General features: G+C 37.1%; 1 protein-coding gene across 1 annotated transcript in view; it reads right to left on the bottom strand.

The window, feature by feature from the left end:
* Positions 1 to 288: 288 nt before the first annotated feature.
* The window catches only part of CNTN1 (contactin 1), a 153,247-nt gene continuing 136,275 nt past the window's right edge, over positions 289 to 17,260 (bottom strand). Inside the window, exons 21-23 of the mRNA XM_039726944.1 lie at positions 15,795 to 15,907; positions 14,264 to 14,420; positions 289 to 2,858 (exon numbers count right to left, since the gene is read on the bottom strand). Of these exons, the coding sequence (XP_039582878.1) occupies positions 2,779 to 2,858; positions 14,264 to 14,420; positions 15,795 to 15,907 (350 nt within the window). The 3' untranslated portion in view covers positions 289 to 2,778. The remainder of the gene's footprint in view (positions 2,859 to 14,263; positions 14,421 to 15,794; positions 15,908 to 17,260) is intronic.

Genomic DNA, 17,260 nt, shown 5'->3' with positions numbered 1-17,260 from the left:
ACTGGAATAGCAAATGTTACCTGAAAAAATACTCTCCTTAGTTATCTCTTGCTTCCAAAAGTGCTGAAAAGCTCTCTGGGTGCTCTCTCACTGATTTTAGGAAAGTCTTTCTACCTGTATCACCTATAATCAAAGCAAATCATGCAGAAAAGCTCTTAAACTCCAGCAATAGTCACAGGAATGCAGGGCAGGGATAAACAGGAATTCATTCTTTCCACACCTTTACTATACAAATGACCACATTGCTGTTATGAAATTAGAAAGCTCCAATTCAAAAGACAGTTATAATACTTTGAGTAACATTAATACATTTATTTAATTGTCATTTACTTTTCATTCATAAAAAGGACAAAGCACAGTCCTGTTCTACTCATTTGAAAAGAAAAGATAAAAAGTAACTAAAAAACCAGTTCAATATTCATCAGTATCAAATAATAGCAATATCAATTTTCCTGAAATATAAGGAAACAACAAATATGTCTATCTATATAAACTTTAATTAAGAACCTTGCATTTTAAAGCAGATGATACATTAGTTAGTTTTTCTTGACAACAATTTGAAGCTGAAGGTCCCAGTCAAATTTACACAATTATGTGAAACAGAAAAATCTCCACCTATCCAGTATGTGACACCTACCTCATCCATGTTGCTGATTTAAAAAAAGAGAAGTGGCTTTCCTTCCCAGGTGATTTCCATGCAAAAATGAAACAGTTTTGCTTCTTACACCATGTATTAGAAAAGTAAAAGGCAATCATGCATTTGGCAAAAGATGTACTTGTGGTTGTATATTATATAAAAATGAGTCATACTGCAAAAGAACAAAATCAAATTAAGCACAATAAAACACATTTTTTGTACAGAAGGCTTACAGCATATAAGTCTTTTATGTATGAAGACAGATAATTTCTCTTTCAAATAATTATACAATTTATGAAACTCAGTAGTGTTTGACACTTTGACATTCCTCTATAGGGGAGTATCACTTTTGCCTATTTAAAAAATTTTCATCTTGTAACAAATAGTTAAAATTAAACTAAAACCATATTATTGATATTTATTAATGAAGACTCTACACTTTTACATGTAAATATATAGTACAAAATTATACAAATAAAAGAAAGGGGTGTAAATTATTAATAGACCTATACTTGCTTCATGTAAATATTATTATGGACCTCTACAGTATCAGTTCTAAAAAGATAAAATCTATTTCTAAGTAGCTAGCAAGGTTGTGCTAATAAAATATGATTCAAAGCTTATAATTCTTGAAGCATCAGACATTGCACTATTACTTGAGCCAGCTGATTCAACATCACTGTGTGTCTTCATCATTCACACTCAAACTAATTCCCAGCATACCATGGAAAATGAAAGGAATGTGCATTTCTTTAACAACTTAAAAAACCCCAAACAAACCAACAAAGAAACCCAGCACTGAAACACTCTAGACACAGTCAGAACAAAAACATTCTCTATCTCTAATAGATTCCCATTTTGAAAAGGCCATAGTAAACATGTAGCTTGGACTAACAGTTGGGATCTGACTTTCACGTACTAACACACAGTTGGATCATCCAGTACTCTGTCAAATAGAGAAATGGTCTCAGAACTTTAAAACTCTTATTTACAACACTATGAACATCAGAATAATATCAAGTTCTTGAAAAAGCATATAGTTCCCCCAAATGTACGCCTTCAATACAGGAAGGTAACACCTGGTGTCTGCAGCATAAAAATGTAAATATAATAATTTTTTTACTGTGCTACTCTGCTTTTGCCATTTATTGTATATCTTTTTCTTTCTTTTTTTTATATTTTAAATCTTTTCACTTTAAAAAATAACATACGTTTCCTACCATTTCACAGTCCACTTGGCTGTTCTTAGCATGGACTTCATTTCCAAACTCCTAAGTGTTATATTGCTACCATAATAATAACAATAGGAATAAGACTAAATCAAAACCAATACATTACGCTGCTTCCCTGAAAGCTGACATTTGACTCCCAAAACCAGCAACAATTACCATAACAATTTTTCAACAGAATTCTTTTAAGAAAAGAATATAATAAATCTCGGGTCAGTGAAGCACAGGTAAATTCCTTTAAGCTGACCATGTTATCCATGTCTCGGGTGTTCTGAACATATTTAAAACAAAAAATCCTTATCACTGACTTTTACTTTAATTCCTTCAAATTCTATCCAATAATCTCAAGAAATATAGCTCTAAATAATTAAATGTTTTTGCTTTGACTGTCTCTCTAAAAACCAGTAATCCCAGTAAATGATGACGGGGCTATTCAAAAATATGCAGTACACAAAACATATAGGATAGTACAGACAGACGTAGTACTCTTACATTTATCACATACAATCAACATTTCAATCTCTATTATATTTCACAATTTGTTATTCAAGTTAAAGCACCTACGTATGGTGATTTTACTTTCACTGTACAGCCTATATTATTGGGTTTTAACACTGTAACTTGCCCCATTGGACCGAATCATGCAACTGTCACAGATCAGCATAAGTGTTTTATAAGGCATATTGGAACAAGTTAAAAATTCTTAGCCGTTCAAAAGTTGATTTACTTCATGAAGGAGTTCCTGGATGCCTCAGTCCTCTTAAAGTTCATAGGAAATCGGTAGGGTAATTCTTTTTAAAGTGTAATTTATTTGGCTTAGGATGGTGACACAGGAATCAAAAAGAATCGTGGTCCTCATCATCAAAGGGAGTCCTTTGTGTTATGTGGAGGACAAGGTGAATCCAGCTACATTCAGAATCCCGAGCAGGCAAGAACACCCAGGGCAGGCACCACTAGGACCAGGAGCAGAGTTGGTACTCCAACAGCGGCACCTGTGCATCGAACAGAAAACAACACAGTATTGGTCTCACTAGTCTTACTTCAGCACTACTTTGCAGTGGGGGAACGATCCTCAAGTCCACAGAGTATGGAGGCTGGAAACCAGCTGGCATATTTCAGCACAGCCCCTACCTGTACGAATAATCTGAAATGGACAACGAGACTTGCTACAGTAGGGCGGAGGACTCACTCTTTTGTTCTGCAAGAGCTGTATGTTTATGCAGCGTGTTTATACAAGAAACAAGGCCATTCAGGACACATCAGTGTATTTTGATTTGGCCAGTCTGACAAGCCAGGAGGTTATTATACCAGGAGGCAAGAGGTCAAAATAAATATTTAAGCATGTGAAAACAAAATTAATGGAGTCTTTGAAATGTGACAAAGCAAAGAGACACCTTTGGAAATGTTAATGCTCATATGAACAGCAATAATCTGAGAGATGTCAAAGAGCCTGGTCCGTTTGTTTACCTGCCAGACTACAAAGTCCAGATGGCCGACTTCTAGCAGTGTGGCATTTATGTCTGTTAAAGTCACAAGGGTATTTCTTAAACAAATATTTTAAGACATAAAATATTAATCTATGGCTTACAAACTTTACATGACTCGCTCTAGCAAACAGAAATGAGAATTGCTATTGTTCAGAGGTGTGTGTTGCAATGGTCCACCTCCCTGTTAGGAAGCATCTATATGAGAAAATAACCCAGCCAAATTGTGCCTGGCTGTCAGTCTTGGAGATGGGCCAAAGGAGCCTGAGAACTGGATATTCTTTCATCCCAGAGAGGGCTTGTCTATATCAGGATGGTAGATGGGCAGTGCAGGACCCAGCTCACTGCTGTTGAACACTTAGCACAGAAGTGCTTGCAGCTGGTGCTGATGGTCCTGAGGCACTGCTGGAACAGGCCCACTGGACAGCTCTCCAGAAATGAAGAAAAACCATACTTTTTTTGCACAAACTGAGCAGGTAATGCACAAACTGAGCAGCACTTAGCACAGAAGTGCTTGCAGCTGGTGCTGATGGTCCTGAGGCACTGCTGGAACAGGCCCGCTGGACAGCTCTCCAGAAATTGTTAAATGAAGAAAAACCATACTGAGAAGGTAATGCACAAACTGCGCAGCCGACATTCAGCAGGCCTAAAAACAAGCACAGCATGATAAACTGTGAAAGGGGTATATTCATCTTATTTTTTAGTGATTTATGAGGCACATTAATAGTTCATTTTTATTCTTAAATATCAAAGTAGAGGTTCTTAATGAATGAAACCATATGGGGAAAAAAATAGGTTTTGTGTTTAAGAATATCCACAGAAAATGTATTCTGCTTTTGTCAGACCAGGATAATGCACTTGTAAATACACAAATAAATATTTTGAATGCTTCTAATGGAGAAAAACAAGACAAAAAATTTGCTGAGTAAAGCTGAATGATGTGCAAGTATGAGGAAACATCTGCTTGCATATTGCTGCTCTACAGAGAAAAAGGAATAATAAATCTTCCTCTGAGATGTGCTTACTGGTTCCAGAATAGTTAGCAATTCACCTCATTATAGTGGTTCCTTCTGAGGTTTAGGCACTGTTGCAGAGATATATTTACCAGCTTTCTTAAATAAAGCAAGTCCTATCCTTGGAGAGCACATTAAAGAACATTAGCAGGATAAATGCACATTAGGCAGATCATCTTTTTCTTTCTTGTTAGATTACTGACCTACATGTAAGGATCCATACTTTACTGGAAACACTATTTGCCATTGCATGACATCCAGTACACTCCTGTGGATCATGAATGAAAGTTAAGAAAAGTTTTGCCGAAGAACAGACTACAAGAATTAAAAGAATTAAAATTCTGTGCAGTAATGCAGTTGTGATCTGTCAGTTTTAACAACCTTTAAGAGCTATAGAAATGCCAGATAAAGACTTAATGGATGTGTACAAATAAACATGTGGATGTAAATTTAAACAAAAAGATTATTAAGCTCCCTCTGAAGTCTGGCCAGGTATGAGCTGGATATATGTAGTGCCTAAAGATTCTTTCTCTCCACACTGTTGTAATGTGTGATCTCTCCTCTCAACCAGCATTTTATGGATCCAGTGTGCAAGCAATTGCAAACTAAAGCCATCAAAATCACTGTCAAAACCAAATCAGCATCACACAACCCAACTACCAATCTAATGCACCATGTGTGAACTTACTATCAAGAGTCCTCATTTCTTTAAATAAACAAAACACATGCCTTTAAATTTGGCTGGGGTTTTTTTTGGTCTTTTTGTTTGGTTGGTTGGTTTGGTTTTTGGTAGGGTTTTTTTTTTGTTTGTTTGTTTGGTTTTTTGTTGTTGTTCTTTTTTTTTTTTTTCCCAAGCAAAAATAGTGAAATCTTGCACAGGCTTTACTACTGTTTGGTATAGAATTCCTTCAGCTGATATTTTTAGTTTAGGTATAAACTATCTAGAAAAACATGTACCTAGAATGTAGTTTAACATCAAATGGGATGCATGAAGCTAACCTAACTTTTTTTCTGTCTCCTGTACTCAGAAGCCTTTCTCACACAAGTGGTTGTCCATTTGTCTGAGTAAATGAACAGAAAAACTGCTGGATAGCTTTTCCTTCAGCAAGATCTGTATGTATCACAGGAACTCCTTGTAAAGTCCCACTACTCCACAGCTTTCTATTATTATTTTAAATTCTCTGTCGCCACCTCAATCACATAACATCCTGATGAAACTTTCACATTTCTGAAAGGAGATCCTAAATTTTACTGACATCTTGAACAGTATGCAACAATCTTCCAAATATACTCAAAAGAAATAAAATCAATGCCTAAAAGAAACAGGAATTAAAACAGTTCTGACTTTGACATATTTCTTAAGCCTTTGTGACAATTTGTTACATAATTATTTTCTTTAAATGTTACTTATCTTTATATAAAATATTTTTGGACCTTTTCTCAACATCAGTGTCTTTTCATTGTGAAAAAAAGGACCTTTGAGATCTCTCCTGATCACAGCAAGATGCAACCTCCCTCTGAGTGGGGCCTCTCAGAGCCAGCAAACTCTCAAGTTTGCTATGCTCAGGGGACTGCTGATAAATGCCAAGGACACAGCCTGGGCTGATAATCCCACTCCTTGAGGATCAACCCTTTGCCTGTGGAGAAGATGCCAATGCATTCAACACGAGCTCTTCACTGAACTCAGTGGGAATTATTCACACACTCCTTTAGGTCTGTGTGCATGTGAGTGTGAATATGCCACAGCAAATGCACTGTGAATGCTGCTCTCAGATTCACAAGTATGCTGGATTCCTAAATCAGGCCTATGAGAGAGTTACTGATGTGCATACGGTAAATTCTACAGAACCTTTTCTTAAATTGTTCAAGTTAGGCTATTGATTAAGTGCTGTTAAGTACTGCTAAAACCTCTAGGCCTAAACCACTGGTCAAGTTGAAGGCTAAGTTTGGTAAAAAGGGTCCCCTTGAAACATATTGACACAACCGGAGAGTCTCCCTTATTCCTTTTTATCTTTACCCTTCCCCATCCATACCTTTTTCCATTCCCTGCCTCCATATAGATAATTTTAGATTGATTTTAGTTTTCGACTGATTGATTTTAGATTTTATTTTGATTTTTCTCTATGTGTTTATTCATCTAATAAGTAGAAGAGTGAACCTTACCAACAAACTTTGTCATATTTTCATTTTTACATCAAATCTACTTTTTGTGATACCTTTGCTGGTGATTCTTCAAAAAAACTAAAAACTCATTCATGACAGTCTGTCTTTGTGACTGTTTTGCAAAACAGATTTCTTTTTATCTGAAAGAAACTCCTGTAAATAATATTCTCCTTTAGGTCCAGGATCCAAGGACCTATATTCCATTAGGGTTATCCAGTTTTTAGCACTCCTTTTTACTACAAGAAGGTTAATTGCAAAGCCTTCTCATATTCTGTTTCTCCTTGAGTCTAAGTTTGTCCACTTCTGTGTGAAAAAAAAGGCCATCTGAAAAAAAAGGAAGGGATTTTTCGCCTGTTCCAGTCATTAGTTTCTTTATCAACTATTAGGCTTCATTTGTATTTGTTTTCTCAGTGTTTTCATATTTACTCAGGTAGAACAGAAAAACAGAAATGGGGTGAAATATAATTTCTTTAAATCGCATAAAAGAAAGAGGTGGGTTTGTTGTTCTTTCAACTGGATACTGAAAAGAAATTGCTCTTTTCCCAGCTGGAAATACTGTCTCCATGAAAGACTACTGCAAAAGAAATAGGCAGCATCAGCTGACATGATTTAAATTCTGTTATCCCTACTCACGGAGAATGGAAAATAATGGAACTAATTATAATATACTTATCTTGCATCACTGGCATCATTACTAAATCAAGAGTCCAACTTTCCCTTGTCTAGGAAACCTTTGTTTGTGCACGAGGAAATTTTCCTCTTGCCTGTGCCATAAACCTTTCAAGAAAGGCACTATGGAGTGATTCACAGCTCTGTGATTTACTGGTTTTGAAGCAGAGTAGATGTATGACATGGAAACAAAGCTGTCTGTCCATTTGCCCATGCTTTGGGCTGTGCTAAGGTTTGCTGTGCACCTGGGGAACAGCTTCAACTATCCTAAGAAAAACATATTTGAATTGCTGCTGATGGTATGGGTGATTTTTCCACCCCATGGTGTTAATCTGTCCTCTTCTACTTGAAAATTCTGTTAAGGAAACATTTTGTTTTGTTCTGGCAATAGCACCTGGAACCTTGGCATTGTCAGCAGCTGGGGCTTCTTTTTCATTGACTCTAGCCCTGCCACAGACCCAGGCTGCCAACATGAAAAGATGACCTGGACTCCAAGAAAAATCAGAAAATTTTCATTCATTGGGTTATTATTTAGCTATCAGTAAACATAGGTTATTTCTCAAATACCTCTTTCCTCTCATATACTAATATTCATTACAGATTTTTTTGCATGGAGAGTAAAGTAGAAAACCACTGGTAATATTTTTTTAATAAAATACACTCTTAAAGTTGTGTGCCAACAAATAATAGTATGAGAAGATTATCCTGTGACCTACGCAGAGGATCTTCTTTGGCCAGCTGGTATGTCTAGTGATTTCTACTCCTCCTTGTTCAAGAAAATAGAGATCTGTGAATTCTTCTTACAAATAAATTCAGCCCAACTATATACCAGCTGTGTTACTCTTTTTGACTTGCAAATAGTCCACATTTAAAAAGCCACAGGGTGCAATGGGTAAACAGCAGAAACTCTTCAGGTGCAAAATGGTGTCACAACCTCCCTCCCTCTGCTCCCTGAGTACTGCAGCACCACAAGGAGCAATCAGTGGGAACAAGCAGCACCTAGGCCTGGAGAGCAACACGAAAAATATGCAGACAATGAAAATAATGGACTGAGAAGCAACAAAGAAGATAGATTAGTCCAGTAGGACAGATCAGCTTCAATTTGACCTTGCTCTTCAGCAAGGCAGAAAAAAATCTTAAATTGGGCATTAAAGTCACTGCAGAAAAGAAGAAAGGAAACAGGGATTATCAAGATAATGCAGACTAAGAAAACATAACTAGATATGAAAATATTTCCACTATCTGTCCAACCTTTAAGTTTGAATACAAGAAAAAGTGAAAAAATTGAAATTAATGAGAATATGGCTTTTCAAGATAACATTTGTTCTATCACTGAGTATGTTGCAAAGCATGGAATTGTCACCTTATTCAATCAAACTAAGGCTTGGAAGGAGGCAATACCAATAAATTATAATTGTGATGAAATGAGATGTGATGATGAAGAAAAATCAAGAAAAACACCAGAGAACAAAATATGTTGATTTAAGCATATGTATCAGGATATAGGGCATTCTGAGTATTAATTTTTCAGTCATGAGAAACAGCAAATGCATTTTGAAAGTTACTCTTCTTTTAGAGAAGAGCTCTTTCAGAAATGTACTTTTAGTTCAGTAGAAGATTTTGCTATATTCTTGTATCAGATGCATAAGAAGTTCCAAGGTGAGCAACAAAGGACTGTCATGCCCCAGCTAGGTAGAGTCTGCTTTCTTCAGTATTACAATTTTTACCTGTGTTCTCCTCCTCTAATTACTACAACAATCTTTGCAACAGATGGACATTTTCATATCACAATCAAAAGATTGTGATTATACCACATGAGAAGTGAATGATCACCTGACTTCTTGACACTAATGTGTGCAACAAACATTTGTCCCCTTTCAAATAGTAATTGAAAAAATTAAAGGATAAATAATTAAAAGGACTATGTAAATTAGTACAGGCAAAATTTATGGACTTTCCTTTGAAAGAGTTGTACTTCAAAGTAAATACTATTTTAGGATCCTAAAATATGCCTCTGGCAAATGGAATTCATATGTGTATATATGTGTGTGTGCACTGAACACAGAGAAACTGTAATTTTGTTCTCTTGCTGTAAGCATATACAATACATAAATTACTCTTTGTCCATGCCACTATTAAAACTGAGACATTAACCTGATTTCACATGTGAAGCTGAAGGTGTATGATATTTCCCATTCTTCCCGAATATATATCCAAATAAGAAGAGTAACCCTCCCCTCTTTCCCACAGTGGAAGAAATTTTAAAACTTGAGAGCTTGATTCTATTTTTCTGTACTCTGGCATAAAGCAACTGCACTGAGGCCAGTGCAGTTACACAAGTGAAGAGAAAAAAGAACCAAGCACCATATGGTTTTAGTTCCTACTGATTGCAAGATTGTTTTAATTACACTAATATTAGTAATATGACAAAGCACTGCAGTCCAAAAATCATGCAAGAGACAAAAAAAATTCTCAGCCTTTACTATATTTCAAAGGAAACAGATAAGCCTATTATTAACTCTTGAAAAAGACTCCATTGGTTAAACAAGTCATTCCAAACTTCATCTGGTTTGGTAACTCAAGAATGAATTGTGTAGCTCATTAATTTACTATAATGGGCTTAAAAATATCCCCAAGCTCCTTACTCTACAACAGGCACTGGCCAATAAAATACAAAAGACCATAGCTGTATTTTATACTGATTATAGCTGTATGTGGAATGCACATATACTGAGAGTTATTTTATGATAAGAACTTTTATTTCAAAATGTCCACTAACAAGAAAAGCATGCAAAAGATAGCTTTAGATACTGTTTGGTAAATTTTGTTTGTATCACTCTCAACTATAATAGTGTAATGTGTTGGAAGCTGACTGGTTACATGAGAGCAAAGTGGCTGCAGGATATTTACCTCCCCCTTTTGCAGGTGACTGGGTTTTCTGGGAGATGGAAGAGGATGAGGAAAACAAAAAGGAGGTTTTTCCCTTGAACAAGGAATTGAGATAGAAATAAAATCTACTTCTAGTTTCTTTTCCATTTGACTTTCAAATGTAATTACGTTAGTTAAAACATACTACAATTTTAATTCCTATGTTAGGACCTGAGGGCCAGTTAGTGCTCCTGAACCTGAAATATAGGATAAAAGATGTGTGCTGGTGTCCTGTCTGGCCTCCACCTGTGTCCTGGGATGACTTTATGATGCTGAAATACACTCCCATTCATCTGTTTAGCCCAGAAAGAAGTTTTATGCCTTTAAAAATAGATCCGAGAGCAAAGGTGGGGAAGAAGGAAAAGCAGTGGAAGTTTTTCATGGCTGTATTCAAAAACAAAGAGACAAGAGCTGCAGGTCACTCTTGGCATTCACTGTCTGTGGCACAGGCACGGAGCAGGAGAGAGCTCTCCTTTGCTTTTAGGTAGTTTTTAGCTGGCTGAGGCAGAGAAGCTCCCCAGACTGTTGCTTTTTCTTTTCCTGGAAGTGTTCAAATCTGCTCTGGACTGAAAACCCAGGAAAAACACTGTGAGCTCCCACTTGTGGCCCACTGGGGGCCCAGGACGCTGCATTCCAGCACCAGAGGGACTGAGAGAAACCCAGTGAGCCAAGAAACACCCACAGAGCACTCTCTCTGAACTACAGAAGGACTTTATGAATTTGCCCTCTCTTCAAAACAGCAAAAAGTTTTATTGTTTAATATTATTCATTTTTTATGCTTATAAATTTTCACTTGTTAAAGAAACAGTTTTTTCCACTTTTCTTGAAGGAGGTTTATCACCTGAACAGGTGGAGGGAAGGACCACTGAATTTGCCCTTTAAGGAATCACCCCTTTGAAGTTCCCGTCCAAACTTGTCCCAAACCCTCAGGTCCCCTATATTTCACGTCATGCCTGTCAGATTGTGCCCCTGGACATAGCATTTGAGATGCCCCAGGATGTCCCTGGTAAACTGGGGCATCTCAAATGCCACAGGCTTTGTTTAACATTCTGAATTACACCCTAGATGACAACTGATTATAATGGGAGCTTAGACACCTAACTCAGCCATATTTTGTAGATTACTTTGGATTTGATGCCCAGGGAACAGCTGGGAAACACCCACCTGGATGACACACTGGTGTTGTAGACACTCCTTGTTTAAGATCCTGCCATTCCTGGTCATAGGTTCCAACCTCGGTCCTAGCTGTTTAGTTCTCCCCATTCACTTCTGCACAAAATTAGGTAGGTTTGCAAACACTGGAATCAGATGCCTAAAGGTCATGTAGGGCAATACTCCCCTCTGAGTTTGGTAAGATGCCTTATGTTTTGCTTTAGATATTGTTTACGTCTCCGTGTAAATATGTAACTTCCATTTTGGTCAGTCAAGCACCAAAATATGCATTCCTATCAAATTACATCTTCTCTTCTTTGCAATTCCCTGAGAAAAAATGTAATTAAAAAAAATTTAACTACTCTATCATTATTTTGGGATAATTATTCTAAACCCTAATGCATTACTGGAAGATCTCCTTAAGAATAAAAATTAGCAGACATAATTTGCCATGTGTAGGCGTTAAAACTATACTTTGTTCTGCTTTTTGGAAAAGCAGCCTAGAAATAACCTGAAATTCTTTCCTGATTGGCTGTATACTGTGTGTTACAAAGAGATTACCTTGCCTTTTTTCTCTTTTTCAAACTTTCCTAAACTTAGTCCAGGGAATTCTGTCTCTGTCTAGGTCACCAGAGGAAGAGTCCCTGTCTGTCTAGCTGGTGTATGGTAGAATTTATGGATGAGAACTTGTCTGCAGTGTGGAAGACAGTTCAATGCAAAACTCTGCAAAGCAGCATCCAGCATTAGCAGAGTGCCAACCCTCCCAGTGGTGCTAATTCTGTACAGGCATACTTGGGACAGGTCACAGTCTTGGCAAGACTGATCAGCTTGGGCTTGACATTGCACTGACACGATGCTTTTGGTCTGGGAATTTATCGGGCAGCTGCGACCCAAAGGCCCTTTGCACCACACCAATGGCACATTTTAATGCATGGTTGATACAAAGACAATGAGGACATGTCCTGAAGACAGCAGTTGCCTAAACATTTTTGCAGCTTATAAAATATGTTAAAAGTGATTGGTCCGGTGTATAATACAACAATATTTTTCAGATTTTTTTAAGCAGTTGACTTACTATCCCAAAATAGTCTCATAGAACATGGTACACACAATTAACATGTATGCTAAATGGATTAAGAATTCAGTCACCAGCAGATTTAAAACCACAATTATTGAAGAACAGGCTCTGAATTTCTACTGTGATTCCACACTGAACAGCTGTAGACTGAATGCAATCCATATATTTATATCAAAAGCAGCAGAAGTAAGCACCTATGGAACCAAAATGGCAAATAGAAACAACAGATTAACATAAAACTTCAGACAGCACAGGAACTTAAACCATTCAAACCAACTGTGCTTTGCCATAGCCAAAGGCCAAATAAAAAGTTAAAAAGAGACACGACACTGTGGTGTACTCTGCAAATGATGAGATACTGTATCCTGCAAAGTAAGGATTCCAGGAAGGATTTAGAGATGGTATTGGAAAAACAAGATGAACATTATTTCATAGCCTCATGAAAGGTAATAAATGGCTAATGAAAGCCTTTAATGAATAATGCTGGAAGTAGTTAAGTGTGGGGAGGCAAGAATATCTCTGCAGACAGCTGAGTCAAACACAGTGCATGTGTAGTATCTACAGTCTTAAAGGAAGTATCAGAATCTGGAGAGGTGAAGAAAAGAGTTGATGAAATTATTTAAGACCTGATGACTGTAACTGAGGAGAGATTCAATGCACACAGTGTTTTAAACATTTCATTAGTCACGTGGCTAGTATAGATACATTTCTTAATGGAAACCACGTATTAGACACAAAAAGACTCTTTAATCTAACAACAGCTACAAAAGGAAACAATGCTCAAACACCAAAGCCAGAAAAACACAGACTAAAAACATAGGCAAAAAATGTCGGCTGTGCAGGTGTCCATTAGAACAAAATACACACAAAATAAAAACTTAATACAAACAAAAATGGTGATACTCATGAGCTCACACCAGATTATATAAGCCATATACATTATTGAAAACCTGCAAATGGGAGGTCCACTCCTTTAGGCACGGGCAGCTTCCCTCACAGTACAAATACAACATAAGCATTGTTATTTTAAAAAAGCCACAATAATCATTGCATTGCTTCTGTGACAATAATATTGTTGACATTTAATCCTTTCTATCCCCCTAGTTAATTTTTTAAATTAAAAATACAAGAATACAATGTAAGTGATGGAATTATAACCTTGCAAAGACACTATCGAATTCCTTGATGTCTATTCGTATGTTCTCTTTCATATCAAATAGTGGCAAGGAACTGCTACAGATAAAAAACTAAGAGGAAGGAGATGTGCACACCATGTCTGAACTAGTGTTTATAGTCAACATTGAGCCCAATTTGAATTATCCTAAGCCACAGTCCCTTCTTTTCTTTACCAATCATCCAGACCACTGTGATTTAGAGCAGGTGGAGTTTCTCACTGCTTATTTATAATTTTTTTGCCACAGATCCTCTTTTCACTGAGAAGTGGAAGTTCCCCAGCAAGCAGTCTGTGCATCACTGTGGACCACTCCTTTTCTCTATTATTTTCCTTTTAGCAGCAGCTGTCAGAGGAATGAGATGGAGGTAAAAGGTGCTAGGGCTATGGGGTTATTGCAAGCTGACACCTAGATCCTGAGGTCTGCACCATGTAGTTATGCTTGTGGGACATTACTAGAAGTGGGAGCCTAACCAGGGGCACCAGTAAAGCACTCTGGTATTTGGAAGATTGGCAGTGCTTCTCGGATTGAGCTGGACTGTGACAGAAGTGTCATGTGTGTGTCCTATGAGTCCTCAAAAATGTTTTAAGATACACTCTTATTCTCAGTGCAGTCACTCCTGAAGGGATACCCTTCTAATTTTGGATGTTCCCATCTCTCAATCGCATGCAAGAGGAAAACACTCAGTCCAAAATTTCCAAGGAGTGTGGCAAAGAAAAAGGGAAGTTATCTGCTCACCTGAAATTTTTATTTGGGCTACTTCTCCATCTCCTCCTTCACTGTGTGCTCGCACCTCAACAACATATTCACCATCACTGGGGACTGGGACCTCTATCGTGTGCTTTCCAGTAGAAAACAACTTGCCTTCATGCTGTCCATCTGGCCTATAAAGTACCTAGGAAAGTCATGGTAAATACAGTTATTGAAATGTAACATTTCAATGAAGATACATTTCTGTATCTACAGTGTGTCAATGAAAAAGTATTGTGTTTTTATTTATATGAAACACTATATATATAGATATATACACACACATATATATATAAACTTAGTGGGTAATACAAATTTTTTCCATATCTGGCCTATAAAGTACCTAGGAAAGTCATGGTAAATACAGTTATTGAAATGTAACATTTCAATGAAGATACATTTCTGTATCTACAGTGTGTCAATGAAAAAGTATTGGGTTTTTATTTATATGAAACACTATATATACACACACACACACATTATATATATAAACTTGGTGGCTAATACAACTTTTTTCCACGTTTACACAAGGTGAATTTAGACAGGATGTCTTCTCATTTTCTGTTACAAAATTATGCCATGTTTTGAAAAATAATTTTAGCACTTACACTCAAAATAAGTAATTAAGTTAAGATGGAAAATATCAATGCAGGGTGGCAGAGACCATCAAATAAAAATATGAGAACTCAGCTGGGTTTTCTGACACAAAATGTATAACCATTTTCATAAATGAGACAATTAGGAATTTTATTATTAGCTCTCAATTATGCTAAACTATTGCAAATAGGATGGTAGATATCTTGTGGGACCTCTAGAAAATATCCCATTTCTTTCTGAAATAATCTCTGTGAAACAGAAATTAGAAATTCCCATGAAGGAGTTCAACTCCTCAATCAAATTTGCAAATGAAGAATATGATACTGATTTTCTTACTGCCAAGCAAGTAGCAACATTAGACAGGAATTAAAAGCTGACCTTTTCTATATGCCCTATAGTCAGTATATACACTTGCTGTGGTTACAGAGTAACTGCATCTACTGATGGTAGAGGTCCCTTCCCTTTGTCTACTTTCCCAGACTTTAAAAACTCATGTTTCAGGAACTGTAACCCCCATGGAGATGGGAAAGGAAAACTGAAACAATACATATTGTTAAAAGGAAAAACTATAAAGTGTATAACTTTTCTATGCATTATTTTAAACCAGAATACAATAAATGTGATCCTATGGGAAATGAGGTTGTTGCAGTCACTGCTATGAACTTTCCCACAACATAATTTACCACCCAAATGAATTTGAGTCCCCCAGTATTTCCTCATCATATTGACTAAGCCCACTGGCTTTGCCCTAGGCCTACTGGATGGCTGCAATTGCTGAGCATGATATATTCTTCTTCAGCGTTCAAGTATGTGTTAGCCTGATTATGTACAAAGATTCAACACTGTCTATACAGTGACTGTAGTGCTACTGTGCATTACACAAAGCATATATAAAGATAAAAAATATTTTCAGATATCTTACTTTATATCCTTCGACAGCGGACTCATTTGACATTGCCTTCACGTGATCCCAGGTGATGATGTACCTTGAACCAGATCTTACAGAACTGATAATTCTTGGGCGTTGGCTTGGAGCTGAAAAGCAACATATGTATAATGTACACATAAATGAGATTTAATCAGTGTTCAGTGATGTTTTTATTAAGACATGTAAAAATGTAAAAATGAAAATTAGGCTATATATGAGAAAGGGATAGTCTCCTTCCTGGAATGAACTTCTACAGCTCCAGCCAGGCAATTTTGGATGGCTTTGTGCAGTGGCTGCATTGTGGGTCTGCGTTTCTGTGTTGCCAGAATGGAAGTGGCCAACATTACGCTTCATTGTGTTGCTGACCACCAGTGTTTGCTGGAATGCAACCACCGTCAGGACCTCCCAGAAATGTGGCATAAGTCATATTTATTCATTGAGATAAAATATTCAATCAACTATTTACAGCCATTTCTACATCATTTACCTCAGATCAGCAGAAATAACAGTACGCCACTGCAGAAACCATTAATTATAACTTATACAGTAGGCTTATAAAATGGACTCTTACTAATAAACCCTGCTGGTGCAAGTACCACAATACACTATTTACTGACAGAGATCCTCAAATTAGCTGTATGCATTTTTAGCCCAGATAATTGCATTTTAAATACACAAGATGCTTTTCTTACATTGTTCAGTCAATGCTAGCGCTAGGTATCCTCATTGAGTCAGGAGCAATATTCAAAAACCTGTTATGGTATGTTAATTCTAGGGTGAGATTCAGATCACCTACTTCTCAAGGCTGCCTGAATCTGCTGCTGTGCTTCTGATGGAAATGGTAGCTGGTCACATTTTAATAATTACTGACAAAACAGAAAGGCAGTGTACAGATGCCTAAGTAATAGCTGGTCTCAACTGCTCATCATTTAAAATATTTAGCCAGCTTTGGGATTTCCAATACTTGAAAGACACTAGTAATCTGGAGTGAGTTCAGAGTGATACCAACCTGGTGGGGATCTGGGACACTTCACCCTGGAGGTGAGACAGTTTTGGAGGGGAGTGCCCTGTCCTGGCAGGGGGTTTATCAAAAAGCATCCAGGCTCTTGGATGGCATGGAAGGAGGATGCACAATAGTGATTAAGAGTCTCAGACCAGATGCTCAGAATAAGTCAGTGACTGGAACAGGTTTCTCAGAGAGGTTGTGCTGTCTCTACCACTTTAGGTTTTCAAGATCCAGCTGGACAAAACCCTGAGCAACCTGATCTGAACTTTCAGGTGACCCTCCTTGGAGCCTATAAGTTTAGCCTCTTTACCGCCTTTAGAAAGATATCCCCATTATATATGGCAACAAAAGAGAGGAAGGAGAATTTTAGCAGAGATTTCAGACTAAGAAGCAATACCACATGAGAAGACAACATCTGGTATATTAATGAGAAGCCATGTTTGCAAACATGATC

This window comes from Passer montanus, unplaced genomic scaffold (assembly GCF_014805655.1).
Source record: "Passer montanus isolate IOZ18808 unplaced genomic scaffold, ASM1480565v1 scaffold6, whole genome shotgun sequence".
NCBI classification, from domain to species: Eukaryota; Metazoa; Chordata; class Aves; order Passeriformes; family Passeridae; genus Passer; species Passer montanus.
The sequence above is the reverse complement of the archived record's forward strand: the minus strand, read 5'-3'. Positions and strand labels throughout refer to the sequence as shown.